General features: G+C 37.6%; 2 protein-coding genes across 9 annotated transcripts in view; one reads left to right on the top strand and one right to left on the bottom strand.

Annotated features, from left to right (window-relative positions):
• Positions 1-16,082, top strand: part of CMSS1 (cms1 ribosomal small subunit homolog) — a 393,286-nt gene that overhangs the window by 21,888 nt on the left and 355,316 nt on the right. The window lies entirely within an intron of this gene.
• Positions 1-16,082, bottom strand: part of FILIP1L (filamin A interacting protein 1 like) — a 306,240-nt gene that overhangs the window by 15,340 nt on the left and 274,818 nt on the right. For 7 of the 8 annotated variants that reach the window (XM_059921292.1, XM_059921291.1, XM_059921295.1 and 4 more), the window contains one exon: positions 3,976-6,751. In XM_059921292.1, the coding sequence (XP_059777275.1) occupies positions 3,976-6,751 (2,776 nt within the window). Of the gene's footprint in view, positions 1-3,975; positions 6,774-16,082 lie in introns of all 8 variants that reach the window. The other variant, XM_059921297.1, reaches the window with a different exon arrangement.

The following is a 16,082-nucleotide window of genomic DNA, read 5'->3' as shown; positions in this document are numbered from 1 at the left end:
AAGATTCAGGCATCTATGCTTTGCTACAGTTATAAAACTGGGAACCTTCCCACCTATAAAATGGTAGTTTTTATTGAGCTTTTCTCTTGAATTAAAAAAAAACCCTGGAGACTAAGCCTTCTGTTTGTCATGCTAGCCACTAGAGGGTAGAATAGTCACACTTCCTGAGACAGGTGTAATTCATTCTGCTAGAGCAAGACTAGAGTCAGAACGTATTTGCTAGTGTTTATCAGTATAGAAATTTCTAAAACAATGGAATTCCTTCTTTAGGTACGTACTAATCAGCAGAGGAACTTGTTAAAAAATGCAGCTTCCGGGGCCCTACCCTCAGAGATTGTGACTTGATAGCTCTGGGTGGGGCATCAGGGGATTCTCATACATGTGTTTTGGATTTTACTCTGAGAAACATTGATCCTAATGTTTCGGGCATGCATTATTGCCTGATTATCTTTTCTCTTAGGATTGCAAAGTAAAATGATTATTTTGGAGGAGGAAACAACAACAGAAACCAAAATGTAGGGAAACTGTAGTGTTATTAAATCTCTTTTCCTGCCTTTGTCTAACAAGTTTCAAAGGAGACTCACTTTGTAAAGAATCGGAATCAAAAAAGCTATTAAAAATATGTTTTTGTGTGGAGTTATATTTTAGTCAATAAAGATCACAGAATGCTTAGGCTACAAGTCTAAGAATTTTAAATTAAATACCCCTTTTATGGCCATCTCACAGTGCAACCTAATTTATACTTTGGGTGTCATGAAGACCCCATGCCTAATGTCTTGGCATTGTGAAATGTAGTTGTAGAAACCTTCTAGGTCGAGTTTATATAATCCTGTCATCATCTTATAGAGACTTTCCTTTGTGTGTAAAGATCCAACTATAGTAATGCACATTGTCCTTCTGGAAGGGGTGACCCAGAGAGCAGTGGCATCCTTGGGAAAGCTTTGCAAATGCTCTTAAAAGGGAAGAAGAATGTGGTAAAATCATTCAAATCTGTGATAGAATGCTGCAGCTCAAAAAGTTAAAGGGATAGGGGGACTGAGTAAAATGAATCTTGGTTCTGAAGCTGGGACTTCAGATGAAATGAAATGAAAGGAAGGTATTTTTTCGGATGTTTATAGAAACAGTCTTGTCTTCTGTGAGCCTCTCAAAGGCCTTCTTTTCTTCAAGAATACAACCCTCCACTTTCACATATCTCATATGAAGATTTTCCAGTGTCACTTCCTCTCTCCTTCCTAGTTTTCAAAGTTCTTCTGTGATTTTATGTGAATGAAAAAGAAAATTCTGTAACCTCCCAAACACACACGCACACACGCGTGCACACACGCAGTTATAAAAAATTATTTTTGAAATTAAAGGCCAAAAATCTAGGATGTGTCATTCTTTGTGTGATTTTATGGAAAAGGGAAGATACTTTTTTTCAGAGATGATGCTCTCTTTACCATAAACTTTAATTAGTAGCACTTTTAGTAATCTATATATGTTATTAATATGACAGTGTTCCTAAATTTTGATGTGGATATGAGTCATTACACTGAAGTAGTCCTAGTAGAGGAACCTCTAAAAGAGGTTCAGTTCCTTGAAAGTCCAGTAAATTTCCAATAACGTTAATTACTTGGGAAGCCTATTTATAGTTAATATCTGGAGCAGATGATGAAATGAGAATTTGTGCATCATAATCATGGAGCACAGGACTTGTAGTATTAACTTTATTGTATAAAATTGCTCTGGCTCACAAAAGATAAGAAATTGAATCCTTACAAAACAGTTCAACTAATGAATAGCCCAGAGCCTCTCAAACTCTATTAGTTACAGGGGTGCCAAAAATGGATCTTTCCCTCAGTACTTGGGGCAGCCAGGAGGAAGCTGAGGATGACAGGAGTCCCTGATCATCTCTGCCTCTTTATCCATTGTATCCAGTGTGTTTTCTGTTTGTGTCATTATGTGACAAAAGTTGGGAAGTGCTGGGAAGACTTTGTCCTTTAATTCTTTCTGGTTTCTGTTTATTATTTCATGATTAGTTGATCGCTACCCACCAAAACATTATATGTACTCTCTTATTATCTAGAAAGACATCTCATGCAGCAATGTTATCAATGTCTACTTTGAAAGATGTAAAATGATGTATGTAGTTTCTTCTAAAGTTCTAACCCAAGGCGACTTAAAAATAAAAACAGTTTTGGAAAACATTTAGACCATCATGTATTTTGTAATACAGTTGGGTCACTGCCAATTCCCAAGATAAATGTGTTTAAACAGAAGCTTTCTCATTCATCACTAGCCTCAGCTTTCATCCAAATTTATTTAATGATGATGCAAGCCCACAGCGTTGGTGTTGCAGTTCATCACCATGGAAGTGTTTCTGTCAACAAATCCTTGCTTTGCTATCATGAAATTGATTTTGCAGGGAAAGGAGGATAATTGTGAAAGATTCCTTTTACTTCTAAAGATCTTCACAGTTTGCCTGGGTGTCTAAATGAATTGTGTTTAAAATCAATAACTGGCAATAAAATTGACCACACTAAATTAACAGTTATGAGGTTGGAAAAGGGAAAATGACAATGAGCTACTTTGTCTGAAATCATCTTTTTTGAATGTGGCTTGGGGACCAGATTTGTGATTTAAAATGTTCCTCTGAAAGCTGTTGTTCTCTGCTACAGAAGTACAGATTATGCTGAGTCCCATTAGCAGAGCATCAGAATTCCTAGGATGCTTTTTTTTTTTTTTTTAAGGATTACTGAGTTTTTCTCACATATCTTGAAAATGGCGTAACAATAATCACAGGAGAAACTTCCCTCAACTAACATACTATATTTTTTTTTAATATGCCTTTTCTAGAACTTACATTGTAATTATCTTTGGTTTTTATTTGCTTGTTGGGAGGTTAAAAAAAAAACAGAACACACACAGTTAAGTTTAAACTTCTGAATGTAGCCCACTAACAAACAAGCAAGGTAGGAAGCACCTACCTTAAGTAATTCAAACTATTTTGGGAACCTAATAGGAAAAAGGAACAAGAAAGACATTTTTGCTTTGAAGCAGTGTTCAAGAGCATATGTCTTAGTGGCTGATTCCAGGTTTGGATGTAGACATAAATGTTTTAAGGGGATTTTCATCTATGGTAGAAATACAGTCAACTCTTGATTGTGAAGGTAACTTTTATTTCCAAATGTGCTTTTTCTGGCTTACTATCACATTTCAAAGCTTTTTACTTTCACCATCAGCTCATATGTGCTCACAAAAGCAAATTATTTAATATTATTTTATTCAGTGATTATCAGTAAACATTTATTAAGTAACTAAATTCCTAACACAGCGCCAAGCACTGTGCTGGGCACCAGGGATATTGAGATACATCTCAAGCATGAAGTTTGCTCCTGAGACACCTTATAGTTCACTTTGAAATCAAAGAGCCATAAAATTTCATTTATTTCAACTACTTCCTCCTCCTCCTCTAATATGTGATCAGAAGTTGACTGTATATGGGAAGTAGGTCCTGTTTGTTTCTAAGGAAGAATTAATAGACATTATGAACAGGAAATAAAATTCTATTATACATGCAAAAAAAAGAACACAAAATGACCAAAAGAAAATTCAGCAAGCAATGGTAAAAATAACAAATTATTTACTGCTTTATAATGTTAAAGTATTTCACCAAGACAAGTTGCAGTCAAATTAATGTGAGTTATGGAAAATGAAATACATAAAGATGTATTTATACAAGTGCAGACTAAATATTTTCCATACAGGTATGTAAATGAAAAAATATACAGTAAGTGCACGCTTGATATGACTATGCAGGCAACACTTAGTTAGTTTCAGATACTCTTGGATAGTTCATGCATAAACCTTCCCGAAGTACAAGTTCAGTCAGTCTTTTGAGGGATGTGGAGGGATAATTAAAAAGGACTGAGTTCCTTGCAATAATATCAGTATAAACCAAATAAGGGAGGGTGGTCAGTTATATATATTACTTACTGTAATTTGTGATTGTCGAGGAAGAGGTGTGGCTGTTGGTGTGATAGTAATACTGCTGGTGACTTTATTGGTTGTTTTGTTTAGTGCCCCATTAGTTAAGCTTTGAGTTCGGTTATCCTGCAGTGATGCTGAAGGGCTGGCAGGTCTCACGGGGCTAGCTACAGCTTGCATGTAAGGACTTCCTAAGTGAATGTGGATTTTATTATCCTCAGTAGTTATCACACTTGAACTGTTACTGTTTGAACGCTGAAACTGCCATGATGACTGCCGATCAGGGGAGACTCTGAAAATCGTGTGCTTGGCACTGATTTCTATCGGCTCTGGAGAGCGTCCCTGCTCAGGGGAGCTAGCTGAACCAGTAACAGCCAAAACCTGAATAGGTGACATTGTCCTTTCTGGAGTTATGGAACCACAAGACTCTGGGGTCTGTGCCCTGGCAAAGGTTGCCATGGTAATTGGGGACATGCCTTGCTCGAAATTCATAAGGCCTTCAGCAGAGGTTTTTGATTTCACTGGAGTTATGGAAGCATTTTGGAGGATGGTTATCCTTTGCTTTGGGGTGCCACAGTTTGGTATCACTGCAGTGCTTGTGTAAGAGTGAGGACTCTCTGTGGTCGGACTTGTGATTTCAAGAGTGGCTGTGTTTTGGACATGGTCTGGAGTAACCTTTATATGAAGTGGCTGCCCAGGTGTGTGGCTTAGGACTAGATCTCCAGGTTGCACGAAGTTGCCACTGGGTTTAGTTTGTATTTTTCCATTCTGAGGATGGCCCTCCTTGGACTTCATCCAAGGAATCCATAGCTTCCTGTTAACAGGACAGGGAGTAGATGAGTTGCATTTGAAGGACAGCACGGACTCCTCATCATGAGGGTCCTCATTCTGGTCCTCACTCTCCTCATATAACTGACCGTTGATGACTGCTCGTTCCAGAGGAATGAGACTCTTGTAATCAGGTGGCTCATTGTCCACTGCTTCTGTTTGAACTTCTTTGGAAAATACTTGAGGGTCAGAGATTCTTCTTCCATTGAGACTGGGCCGGAGGCTCTTACTGAAATGACGGTACCGCTCTAACTCTTTAGTGAGATTTTCAATCTCTCTTCCTAAATCTCTGTTCCTGTTTTCTTGTTGACTGAGTTTCTTTTGCAGAACTGAATGATCTCCCTGGAGGTGACATATCAGGTCTTCAGTTGCCATGTATTCATGAATTTTCTCTTTCAGCGCATCCACTTCTCTTGAGAGGTGACCTGATTTAGCTTCTTCTTCCTGAAGCCTTTTGAAAAGCCATTGTTCATGGCTGGACTCTGTCTTTTCTGCTAACTTGTATTTGGCAAGTTCCATTTTAACATGTTCCAGCTCTTCAGATAAAAATTGAGCTTTGTCTCGTTCATTAGCATACCTTTGTTCTAGAGTCTCATACTCATCTTCAGTTTTCATGAGGTCATCCTCAATGGCTTTCATATCCTTTAACTTCAGTTTCAGTCTTTCCACTTCTTGAGAGAGCTCTTTAATCCTATTGTTCTCTTGGTGTAATGCTGTTGTGGACTTACCAGAATCTTGATTTAATTTGTTTTTTAGGAAATCTTTCTCAATTGCTTCCAATGATTGAAGCCTGTTTTTCAACATGTTAACTTTGGACAGGAGATCATTTCCTTTCTCTTCTTCTGCTTTCAGTTTGTTTTTTAGATCATCTCTCTCTTTTGTTACACTGTACATTTTTTCTTCCACATCAGTTTTGGACTTCAGTGCCCTTTTAGTTTCTTCAATTAACTTCTCAGTAACCGTTGTCACTTTATTTTGCTCCATTTGAAGCTGAGAAGCAGCAGCTTGTAACTTATCTTCAGTTTGCTTTAATTTTTCACTCATTGTTTTCCGTTCATCTACCAGCATCACAGTTAATGTTTTCAGTTTAGTTAAATCCTCTTTTAGGGTGAATTCTGTCTTCTCCAGCCGACTTTCAGTGGCTTCTAGCTCTTTGATCCTTATCTTTAAACTCTCCAGTTCCTGAGATAACTGCTTTGTGGTCATCCTTTCTTTTTCTAAATTACATTTCAGAGAGTAACATTCTTGTTTGCTTTTGTTGAAAGCATCTTCTAATTTTTCCAGAGCCATAATTCTTTTACTGAGTTTTTCAACCTCGAGTTTAAAGTCTTTACTCAGTGATGTTTCCTTTTCCAGCCTCTTATTGAGATCTCTGCACTGCTCCTCCATTTTTATGAGCTCTTCATCCTTCCCTTCCATTTCTAGCACACGTTTCCTGAGCTCTTCAACTTCAGCCATGATGCTGGAGTTTCCATATTCTCCCTTGTTAATTTTTTCTTTTATATCTTGCAGCTCCTCTTCTGCTTTTCGTAAAGACCTGTTTGTCTCTTCTAACTCATCAATTTGCCGGCTGAGTGCTGCCAGCTTTTGTCGAAGCTGGCGATTTTGGCTGTCCTCATTGGTGAGCTTCGCCATAATTGTTTCTTGGTTCTGGTGAAACTTTGTGGTCTGCGTTTGCAGATCGTTCTCTAGTCTGGTTGCCTTCTGCTCTTCTTCCTGAACTCTGGCTTCAGCAAGGGCTAGTTTAGCATGTGTTTCCTTTGCACTCGTGGTTAGGTCTTGGATTTTCTGTCTTTGAAGGGCAAGCTGTGCCGTCAGCCTTTGTTGTTCGTCCACCACCATCAAAGCAAAAGACTTCAGTTTGGTCAGCTCCTCTTTCAGGGCAGTGACCCTCTTCTCTTTTTCTTGCTCCTTCTTCTTCTGGGACTCCGTTTCTTGGTCAATTAACCTTTTTAATCTGAAAAATACAAGAGCGCATTCTATTTTGTAACTGGTGCTTTAGTAACTTGTCAGCTGTGAGTAAACATTTATGTAATTTAGTAAGACAGTATCGACTCATACAGTATATGGAAAGGAGTTCCTGAATTTGATGGGGGAGGAGAATCTTGATTAAACAGATGTCTTGCTTTTTTTGTTTTCACTACCTGCTTTCCTCCCACCCCTCATTGATTGGTAACAGTTGCAGTTCACCAGGAGGGCAAGAATATTTGGTTTAAATTGCTTGTATAACATATAATCAGTAGACATTGTAGCCTGAAGGCTGTAAAAACAGACACAAGCTTGAGATTCAGTTGGAGGAAGCTTCCAGACTGGCCCTACTCTTACCAACTAATTAACCTGGGCAGTTATTTAACATCCGCAGGGCTTCAGTTTCTTCTATGAAAAATGGAGGCAATAATTGTATTATCTCAGGGGCCATCTGTGAAAATTAAATGAGATAATTTGTCTAAGATTCTCACAGTGCTGGCACATAATAAACATTTGATAATTGTTGCTGTTGATCCATTTTATTAATGTGGTTATTATTATATTTATCAAATGGTTGGCATGAACCATTATGTGATACATTAATGTTTGGTGATCAGCTTCCTGATTCTTAGTTAAGATAAAATTTATTCACATTGCTTAGAAGTTAGGCACTTTACTGATGGACCTGTTTGCCAGTTTAAATTTGGTTTACACTAGCCTGACACTGTGTCAGGAATCAATTCACATATATCTCTATCCCCACAGTGGATGGTAGTTGAATGAGAGTAATTGACAGGCACCTAAAGGGGTTTAGAGTTTTCATAACACTTGGGAAGAGCATGGGATTTGATACAAAAGAGCTTGATGAGTGACATGTTAGAAATGATGGAGGAAAAACTCTTATCAGGAACATAATGAGTCCCTCTTGAATGATGACTCTATGATAACATGTTATTTTTTTTCTTTACGTTTTAAGTTTGTCAACAAAGCAGGAGGACATTTTACCTGCAATATAAACTGTCTCTTCCACACATTTTTTCCCTCAGTATTGAAGTCATAGTTTTAAATTTGTGGCACTCCTTAATTACACTGGGAATGGGCTGATTATAGAGGATGTAATTACAGCTTTGCAGTATTGTTATACAGAAGCTAAAATAGGATGGAATACCTGAAGAATTGAACTAAAGGACTTGTCATGGATGAAAAGTTATAAATATTTGTTTTCTGATCAAGCATAGAGAATTTATAATATTTTAATATATCTTTTCTACTAGGAATGAGTTAACTATCCAATGCATGTCTTTAATTCTTGCCACAGAACTTTCTTTTTAAAGTTGTTTAGGATTTGAGAGGACATTTTACTAGGAAGTTAAGTTGGGGTATTCTTCTTGGAAATAGAGTCCTTTTTGAGATTCTAATCCACTCTTCTGTAATTACACTACACAAGAGGAACGTGTTTAAAATAATTGTATAATGTAAGAACTTTCAAACTTTTTTATGGGGAGGATCCACTTTTAGTTTTTCCTGTTTTGAGAACCTGACAGGCTGGCCCAAGGGCTGTGGCCTGTGAAATTCTGAAGAAGCTGGTCTGGATGCCGGGGTGGGGTGGTTGATGATCTCATCCACAGTCTTGGCAAGAGGCTTGCCCATGGCTTCTGGCTCTGTCCCACTCCCTATTTGAGACACATGGGAACCTGAGAAGAGAAGCACGGTGGCTCCCTCCTGAAAGGTAGTGGGACTTCACAACCCAGTGGCAGCATCCATGGGTAAACTGCTTTGGTGGTGAAGTGGTTACAGAAACTTTGGCAAAGTGCTTCTTCCTCCCACCTTAGCATTAGAATGGTATTTAACAGTACTGCAGTGAAATATTTTCCCCTCTCTACATCACAGTTCTTAGAATTTTATTAGAGAACAGTTTCACAAAAACTTTTCAGGATTTTTCAACTTATTAAATAATACCATGTGCTATTTCATTTTCATGAGAAGAAGGTATGTTTTCTTAGGATACGAAGGAGGGAAGACTGTTTGAAGTATAATGAAAAGAACATTAGAATTGAATGGTCATCAGTGAATCTTGGCATTGCCATAACTGGCAAAAAAGATTTTGAAGATGCTTCGGTTTCCGTTGTGTTCAGTGTTTTCAGCAGCAAGCATGATGCATCTTTTTCAGCATGGTGCAAGTTCATTTATCTTTTTCATGGTTTCTGAAAATTGGCTGGTATCCCCATCTGTTTCCAAGCCCCATCTTACACAGTTAGACACGTGAAACTGACAATTCGAATACATTTGCTCTCAGCATTTCCTTACTACTTGTTTCCTAACAACCTGCTGTTGCCCTGGACCAGTCCCATGAGCACACCTTAGGACAGTCAACAGGCTAGTCAGGTAAAGCCTTTCAGGGAGGAAAATAGGAATTTATATGCAGAAAGAGTTATACCCCCAACCATCAACCAGTGTGAATCCAGGATAGGAGGGAGGCCCTGATGGAACCTTTCCAGAGCCCGTAGGGTGCTTGTAATGCTATTACACATTGCAGGGTTGTGATGTATGTATGAGAGAGAGAGAGAAAAAAAAAAGAGAGAGACAGAGACACTGGTTATGCTACTGAATTGGAATCAGCACTTCTTCTGGTATGGTGACTGGGTTTATCCTAAATCATTCACTATTTCTTGCCTTATATCCAGAAGCATTTTGAAGGATAAAGTTTGAGGTTAATTTATAGTCTTGAAGAAAGGTGTTTCTTTGTAAAGTTAGCTGGTCTTACAAGATTTGAAGCTGCAAGCCTGGCCTGTTGTGCACAGTGCCCTAAACAAGGAAGCTAATTGCCACAATGCTAATTACTAATGCAGGGATATATATATTTATGTGAGTATATAATACAAGTGTGTGTGTTTATGTGTATATACACACACATAGTCGACTATGTTATTTTTTTTCTTTCAAATATTTATTTGAATGCTTTTAGCAAATATTTGCTGAGTGTTGACTGCATTTTAGTTATTTGAGGTCCACGATCACTTATCTAGAATTTCCAAAGCCAAATGTTTCCAAAATTCTAGAGTTTTCAAATTTTAGAAGGGCAGTAAGGAGCATTCACCATATATTACATAACAGCTTCAGTAAGGCCTGTGGCACCACCTCCTAAGTAAACCTCTGAATACTTCTACAGTGAACCATGTGAATAGTTACACTAAGTGGGATAATTAAGATAATAAATAACCTCACATCCATTCAGGTTTTGCTGCCAAATGAGTTCAGATAAGAAGTTTTGCTGCCACAATTTAGCAAAAACTTTATGTAGTTTTTAGATCTTTGAAATTGCAGACAAGGGATTGTGGACGTGTACAATGAGGGTATAGACTTGGTATCTTTTGGTAAGAAGGGTGTGGAGTTTGAGGGTCCTAAGGCAGCTTCCTTCTTCAGTAGGATTGGGTTTTAAACCAAACAGTAACAATTTTCTGTCTCCATTATTTTTCTTTGCATATTAACAGGCTCTAGGCATTGATGCTGACTGACTTTATATGCTAATACAGATTATCATTGACTCTGGTTTTGCTAGTAACAGCAGATAAGTGATTTTGAGAGCTTTTAACCAGGGTACTCATAATCTTGAAAGCAGCATAGACCTTGGGATGTCCAGATATGAAATTCTTCCCCTCAGAACTGTGAGGTCAAATTATTGCTCCTTTTCCCATGAATAGTTCCAATTAATATGCGTTTGTGACTTTTCCAATTAATATGTTTGTATAATCTATGCTAGGGTTTCTTCAACATCAGCACTATTGACATTTTGGGCCAACTGATTCTTTATGGTGGAGGGCCTTGTAAGATGTTTAGCAGCATCCTTGGTCTCTACTCAGGAGATGCTCGTAACATCTCCCCAGTTGTGACAACCAAAAATATCTCCAGACATTGGCCAGTATCTTCTGGGGGTGCAGCATCACCCCCAGTTGAGAACCACTGATCTACGCCTGTGTTCGTGTTGTGTGTGTGTTTATACACGTGTATATGCCAGTCTGTCATTAGAAGTTAGACTCTTTATGGTCCTGCCTGACTCATCTTTCCCACCTGAGTTACATATACACCTGGTGATTGTATCGTCTCTGCTCAGAGCCTGTTCTCTACCAGTGCTTCTCACAGTTTAAGGTTCATTTGAATCACCTGGGAATCTTGTTAAATGGCAGATTCCAATTTTGTACGCAGGGGATGGGCCTCAAAGTTTGCATTACAGCATGTTCCCAGGTGATGCCAGGACTGACTAAAGCTTTACTATGTATGTGTCAGATGTTTTCTGGAAATGGTATTCTGGCTCAATATTAACTCAGCCAATTGTTCATCATTGATAATACCCCAAATTGTCGGCATAGCATATATTCCTGACCTACAGGGCCATCCATTTTTCTCACAGAGAACATCAGGTAGGACTAATCTAAAATCTGTCATCATTACTGGAAAAAATGACTTAAAATGCATATCATAGGTGTTCGATTAGTAGCTAAATTTTCACCTTAAAAAAGGCAGTAAATAACTTTAGTTCTAGCCCAAAGACTAAAATTATTTGAGACTATATAATAGCTACCATTCTTTTAATGCCAGTGATGTGCTGCCAAGCACTGATCTAAGTCAGTAGTACAGCTATTGCTTCTAATTCCCAGGTGAGGCTATAGGGTTTGAGATTATTCTCTATTTTACAGCCATGAAAATTGAGGGTCAGAAAGATCAGGAAGGGGCAGACAGAGCCTGTTCTCTTTCCCCATACTACATTGCCTCTCCAACAAAGAACACAAACTAGTTCATGGACCTGGTCCACATCTGAAGTGTCTTTCTCAAGGAACACTCTGTGTGTTAGAGAAACTTATCAGCCTAAAGAAAAATTCTCATTTATCATTGTGCTTGCATTCTTTTTAGTTCATATCTCACAGAGCAGTGGTTTTCAAATGTTTGCTCCTATCTCCTAAAATAATTTTCTATTATGTACAATTAATTTGTTCCTGTAAAGAGTAATTATAGCACTTTCTTTTAGCAAATGCTGTCTTTTTTACTTATTGAGGTATAATTGAAAAATAAAATTATAAGATATTTAAAGTATGCAGTGTGATGATTTGATATACATATATATGAATATGAAAGGATTCCCACCAAGTTAATAGTTCCATTACCTCACATGTTCACCTTTTTTGTGTGTGTAAGAACACTTATGTTCTATTCTCTCAGCAAATTTCAATTATAAAATACAGTATTATCAACTGTAATCACCGTGTTATACATGATAACCTCAGACTGTATTCATCTTATAACTATAGTTTTACCAGCCCCTCCCTATTTCCCCCATTCCCCCAGTCCCCGGCAACCACCATTCTACTCTCTTTCTGAGTTCAACTTTTTTTTTAAGATTCCACATTTAAGTAATACCATGCACTGTTTGTCTGTCTCTGCCTGGCTTATTTCACTTTGCATAATGCCCTCTAGGTTCATCCATGTTATTGCAAATGGCAGGATTTCCTTCTTTTTAAAGGCTGAATAATATTCCACCATATATATACACGTGTGTGTGTGTGTATTCCCACACATATATGTGTGTGTACACACATGTAAATGTATATATGTACTGTAGATGTATAATGTATTATATATAACACTTATATGTATACATTATATATAAATATACTTTTACATACATTGTATAAAAGATACTTTACATATATTTACGTATATGCATTTGTATATGTAATGCATTTACATATTTATATATGTAAAATACATTTGTATATATGCACACATACACGCCACATTTTCTTTACCCATTCATCCGTTGTCAGACACTCAGACTGTTTCCATACCTTGGCTATTGTGAATAATTCTGCAGTGAACATGGGAGTACAGATGTCTCTTCAAGATAGTGATTTCATTTCCTTGGGATATATACCAAAGGATCACATGGTAGTTCTATTTTTAATTTCTTGAGAAACCTCTACACTGTTTTCTGTAGTGGCTATACCAGTTTACATTCCCATCTGCAGTGTGCAGCAGTTCCCTTTTCTCCACATCCTCCCTAGCATTTGTTATCTATTGTCTTTTTGATAATAGACATCCTCACAGATGTGAGATGATATCTCATTGTGGTTTTGATCTGCATTTCCCTGATGATTAGTGATGTGGAGTGCCTTTTCATATACCTGTTGGCCATTTGTATGTCTTCTTTGGAAAAATGTCTGTTTAGGTCCTTTGCCCATTTTTTAATTCGGTTATTTGAATTTTCTGCTTTGAGTTGTATGAGTTCTTTGTATATTTTGGATAATAACCCCTTATCAGTTATATGTGGTTTGCAAATATTGTCTCCCATTCCATAGGATACCTTTTCATTTTGTTCGTGGTTTCCTCTGCTGTGCAGAAGCTCTTTTTAGTTTGATGTAGTCCTATCTGCTTATTTTTACTTCTGTTACCTTTGCTTTTGGTGTCAAATTCAAAACATCATTGCCAAGACCAGTGTCAGGGAGCTTCCCCCTATATTTTTTTTCTAGGACTTTTAGTTTCAGGTCTTAGGTTCAAATCTTTAATCCATTTTGAGTTGATTTTTGTGTATAATGTAGGACAGGAGTCCAATTTCATTTTTTTGCATGTGAATATCCTGTTTTTCCAGCACCAGTTATTGAAGAGACTATCCTTTCCCCCTTGTATATTCTTGGCTCCTTTGTTGAAAATTAATTGACCATATATGGATGGGTTTATGTCTGGGCTCTCTTTTGTGTTTCACTGGTCTCTGTGTCTTTTTTTATGCCAATACCAACTGTTTTGATTATTATAGGCTTCTAGTATAGTTTGAAATCAGGACATGTGATGCCTCCAGCTTTGTTCTTTATCAAGATTGCTTTGGCTATTCAGGGTCTTTTGTGGTTCCATGTACATTTTAGGATTGTATTTTCTATTTCTGTGAAAAATTACATTGGAATTTTGATAGGAATTACATTGAATCTGTAGATCATTTGGATAGTATGGACATTTTAACAATATTAATTCTTCCAATCCATGAACATGGAACATCAGTCCATTTATCTGTGTCTTCTTCATTTTATTTCATCAATGTCTTATAGTTTTACTATACAGATCTTTTACTTCCTTGGTTAAATTTATTCCTAAGTATTTTATTCATTTTGATGTTATTGTAAATGGAATTGTTTTCTTAATTCTCTTTCGGTAATTTGTTCTAAAAGAATTTTTTTTAACTAAGTACGCCTTCACACATTTTAAAGCTGGCATCTAGAATTTTTTATTCAAGGTTTAAATAATTGCAAAAGATATATATTAACGTCTGCCATATAATCTAAAAGTCATCACTGGCAAACCAGTCAACCAAATCAGACATTCAGGAAAAGTCTGGCTTCATTTTTCAACTTAAGTAAAAGTGTAAATACACATCCCTCTGGTAACCATTTCACTTCTAGAAGAGATGAGGAACAAGAGCTTATTACCCGGGACTTCCCTGGTGGCACAGTGGTTAAGAATCCGCCTGCCAATGCAGGGGACATGGGTTTGATCCCTGGTCCAGGAAGATCCCACATGCCACGGAGCAGCTAAGCCCGTGCGCCACGACTACTGAGCCTGCACTCTATGGCCCACGTGCCACAGCTACTGAAGCCCCTGCACCTAGAGCCTGTGCCGTGCTCTGCAACAAGAGGAGCCACTGCAATGAGAAGCCTGTGTATCGCAAGGAAAAGTAGCCCCTGCTCACCGAACATAGAGAAAGCCCACGCGCAGCAACGAAGACCCAAGGCAGCCAAAAAAACAAATAAATAAAAATTTAAAAAAACAAAAACAAAAAACTTATTACCCTGAGTTGTCCCCAGATGAAATAACAGGCACTGTTATTTGCCTATATCCATCCAGTGGTTGGTTCTGAAGCTGCTGCTGCTCTGCTCTCATGGGACTCTATCAGGAGTATTTCTAGAGTTGTCCCTTTGTCTGTGCCCCAGAGGGGTTTCCAACCCAGGAAGATACAATGTAAGAAGATCTTACATTAATTTGGTAAGACTTTGTTAAGTAAGAAGAAGACTCTTTTGAAAGGGTTGTTAGAAAAGGAAACTTGTAGAGCACAAGCACTTTTCTTCTGGCAGAAAGCATGTGTGTGAATTGCGGATGTAGACATTGATTCCCTGAAAGCTCTCCATGCTTATACCTCTGGAAATTCTTTGTGTACCCACAAGAGTATGTGTACTCCAGTTTGAAGAATACTGTCTTGGAGTACTCATATTCATGTTCAAGTACTGACATGAGAGGATTATAGGAACATTCACTGAATCCTGTCCAATAAAAACAGGTTGTAGAAGCTGGTTTTATGTACACAAATGTGAGGTAGTTAAATCCAAACTGGCTTACAGCAGTGGCTTATAACAGCTCTTCTTTAAAGTTTCTATTATGGCTCGGAACTGTCATAACTTACTGTAGTTTATCACTATTATTCTATGCAATGCCAGCTCCTTGTTTTTTCAAAAATAATCACGTATGTCATCTTGAGCATTCTTTGGTACTAATCATAATGCTGGTTCCTTATTACAAAGTATACATTCAGAGCATCTTTTCAGTTTTTATTTACACACACGTCAGCACACATGTGTGACTGTATTTTATCTCCTCTAAGTAAGACACTGTTAGTAATATGCACCATATAACACACATAATGAAACAGATGGTGTGTCTAAATGCTATAATGCCAGTCATACCCATAATAACTTATATATAATTCTCATCATTTTTGATTTGTGTTTTATTTATGTACATTACAATCAACACTACTAAAATATAAGCTTCTTAAGAACAGGACACATGTCTGATTCATTTGTGTCTTCTATATTGTCTACTACAAAGCCCTTACATGTAGAAGGTACCACATGAATGGCTTTTTGAATGAATGAATGAACATTTTCCTGTGGGAAATACTGTAGTATTGTCCTAACTAATTTTATTCATTTTTAAAAGAAGGTGCTCTGGTGTTTACCATGTGCCTGGTTTTAGGTATTTAAGAAAATTAGGTGTAAATGGTTTTCCCGTTGGTGTTCTCCAAGTACACTGGCCTCTGGAAAGAACTGAGACTGTTCTTCCTTCTTCGGATCCCTGCATTAGAACTGTATGTGCTTGCTTGTTTGAGGAGAAGGGAGATGGGTGGTAAATGTCCACATCCTAGCCCCCCACTCTCCTTTGGTTATTTCATCTCTGCAAACAAAGGAGTGGTCCTTTTTATTTTTTCCTCAGAGCCAGAGCTCTACTGGACAAATATGTTTGTTTATTACACAAGCAACATTACATCAACAACAATGAAACTGAAA

The sequence above is a fragment of the Balaenoptera ricei genome, chromosome 4, assembly GCF_028023285.1.
Source record: "Balaenoptera ricei isolate mBalRic1 chromosome 4, mBalRic1.hap2, whole genome shotgun sequence".
Lineage (NCBI taxonomy): Eukaryota > Metazoa > Chordata > Mammalia > Artiodactyla > Balaenopteridae > Balaenoptera > Balaenoptera ricei.
Note: the sequence above shows the minus strand (reverse complement) of the source record. Positions and strands in the feature narration are given on the sequence as shown.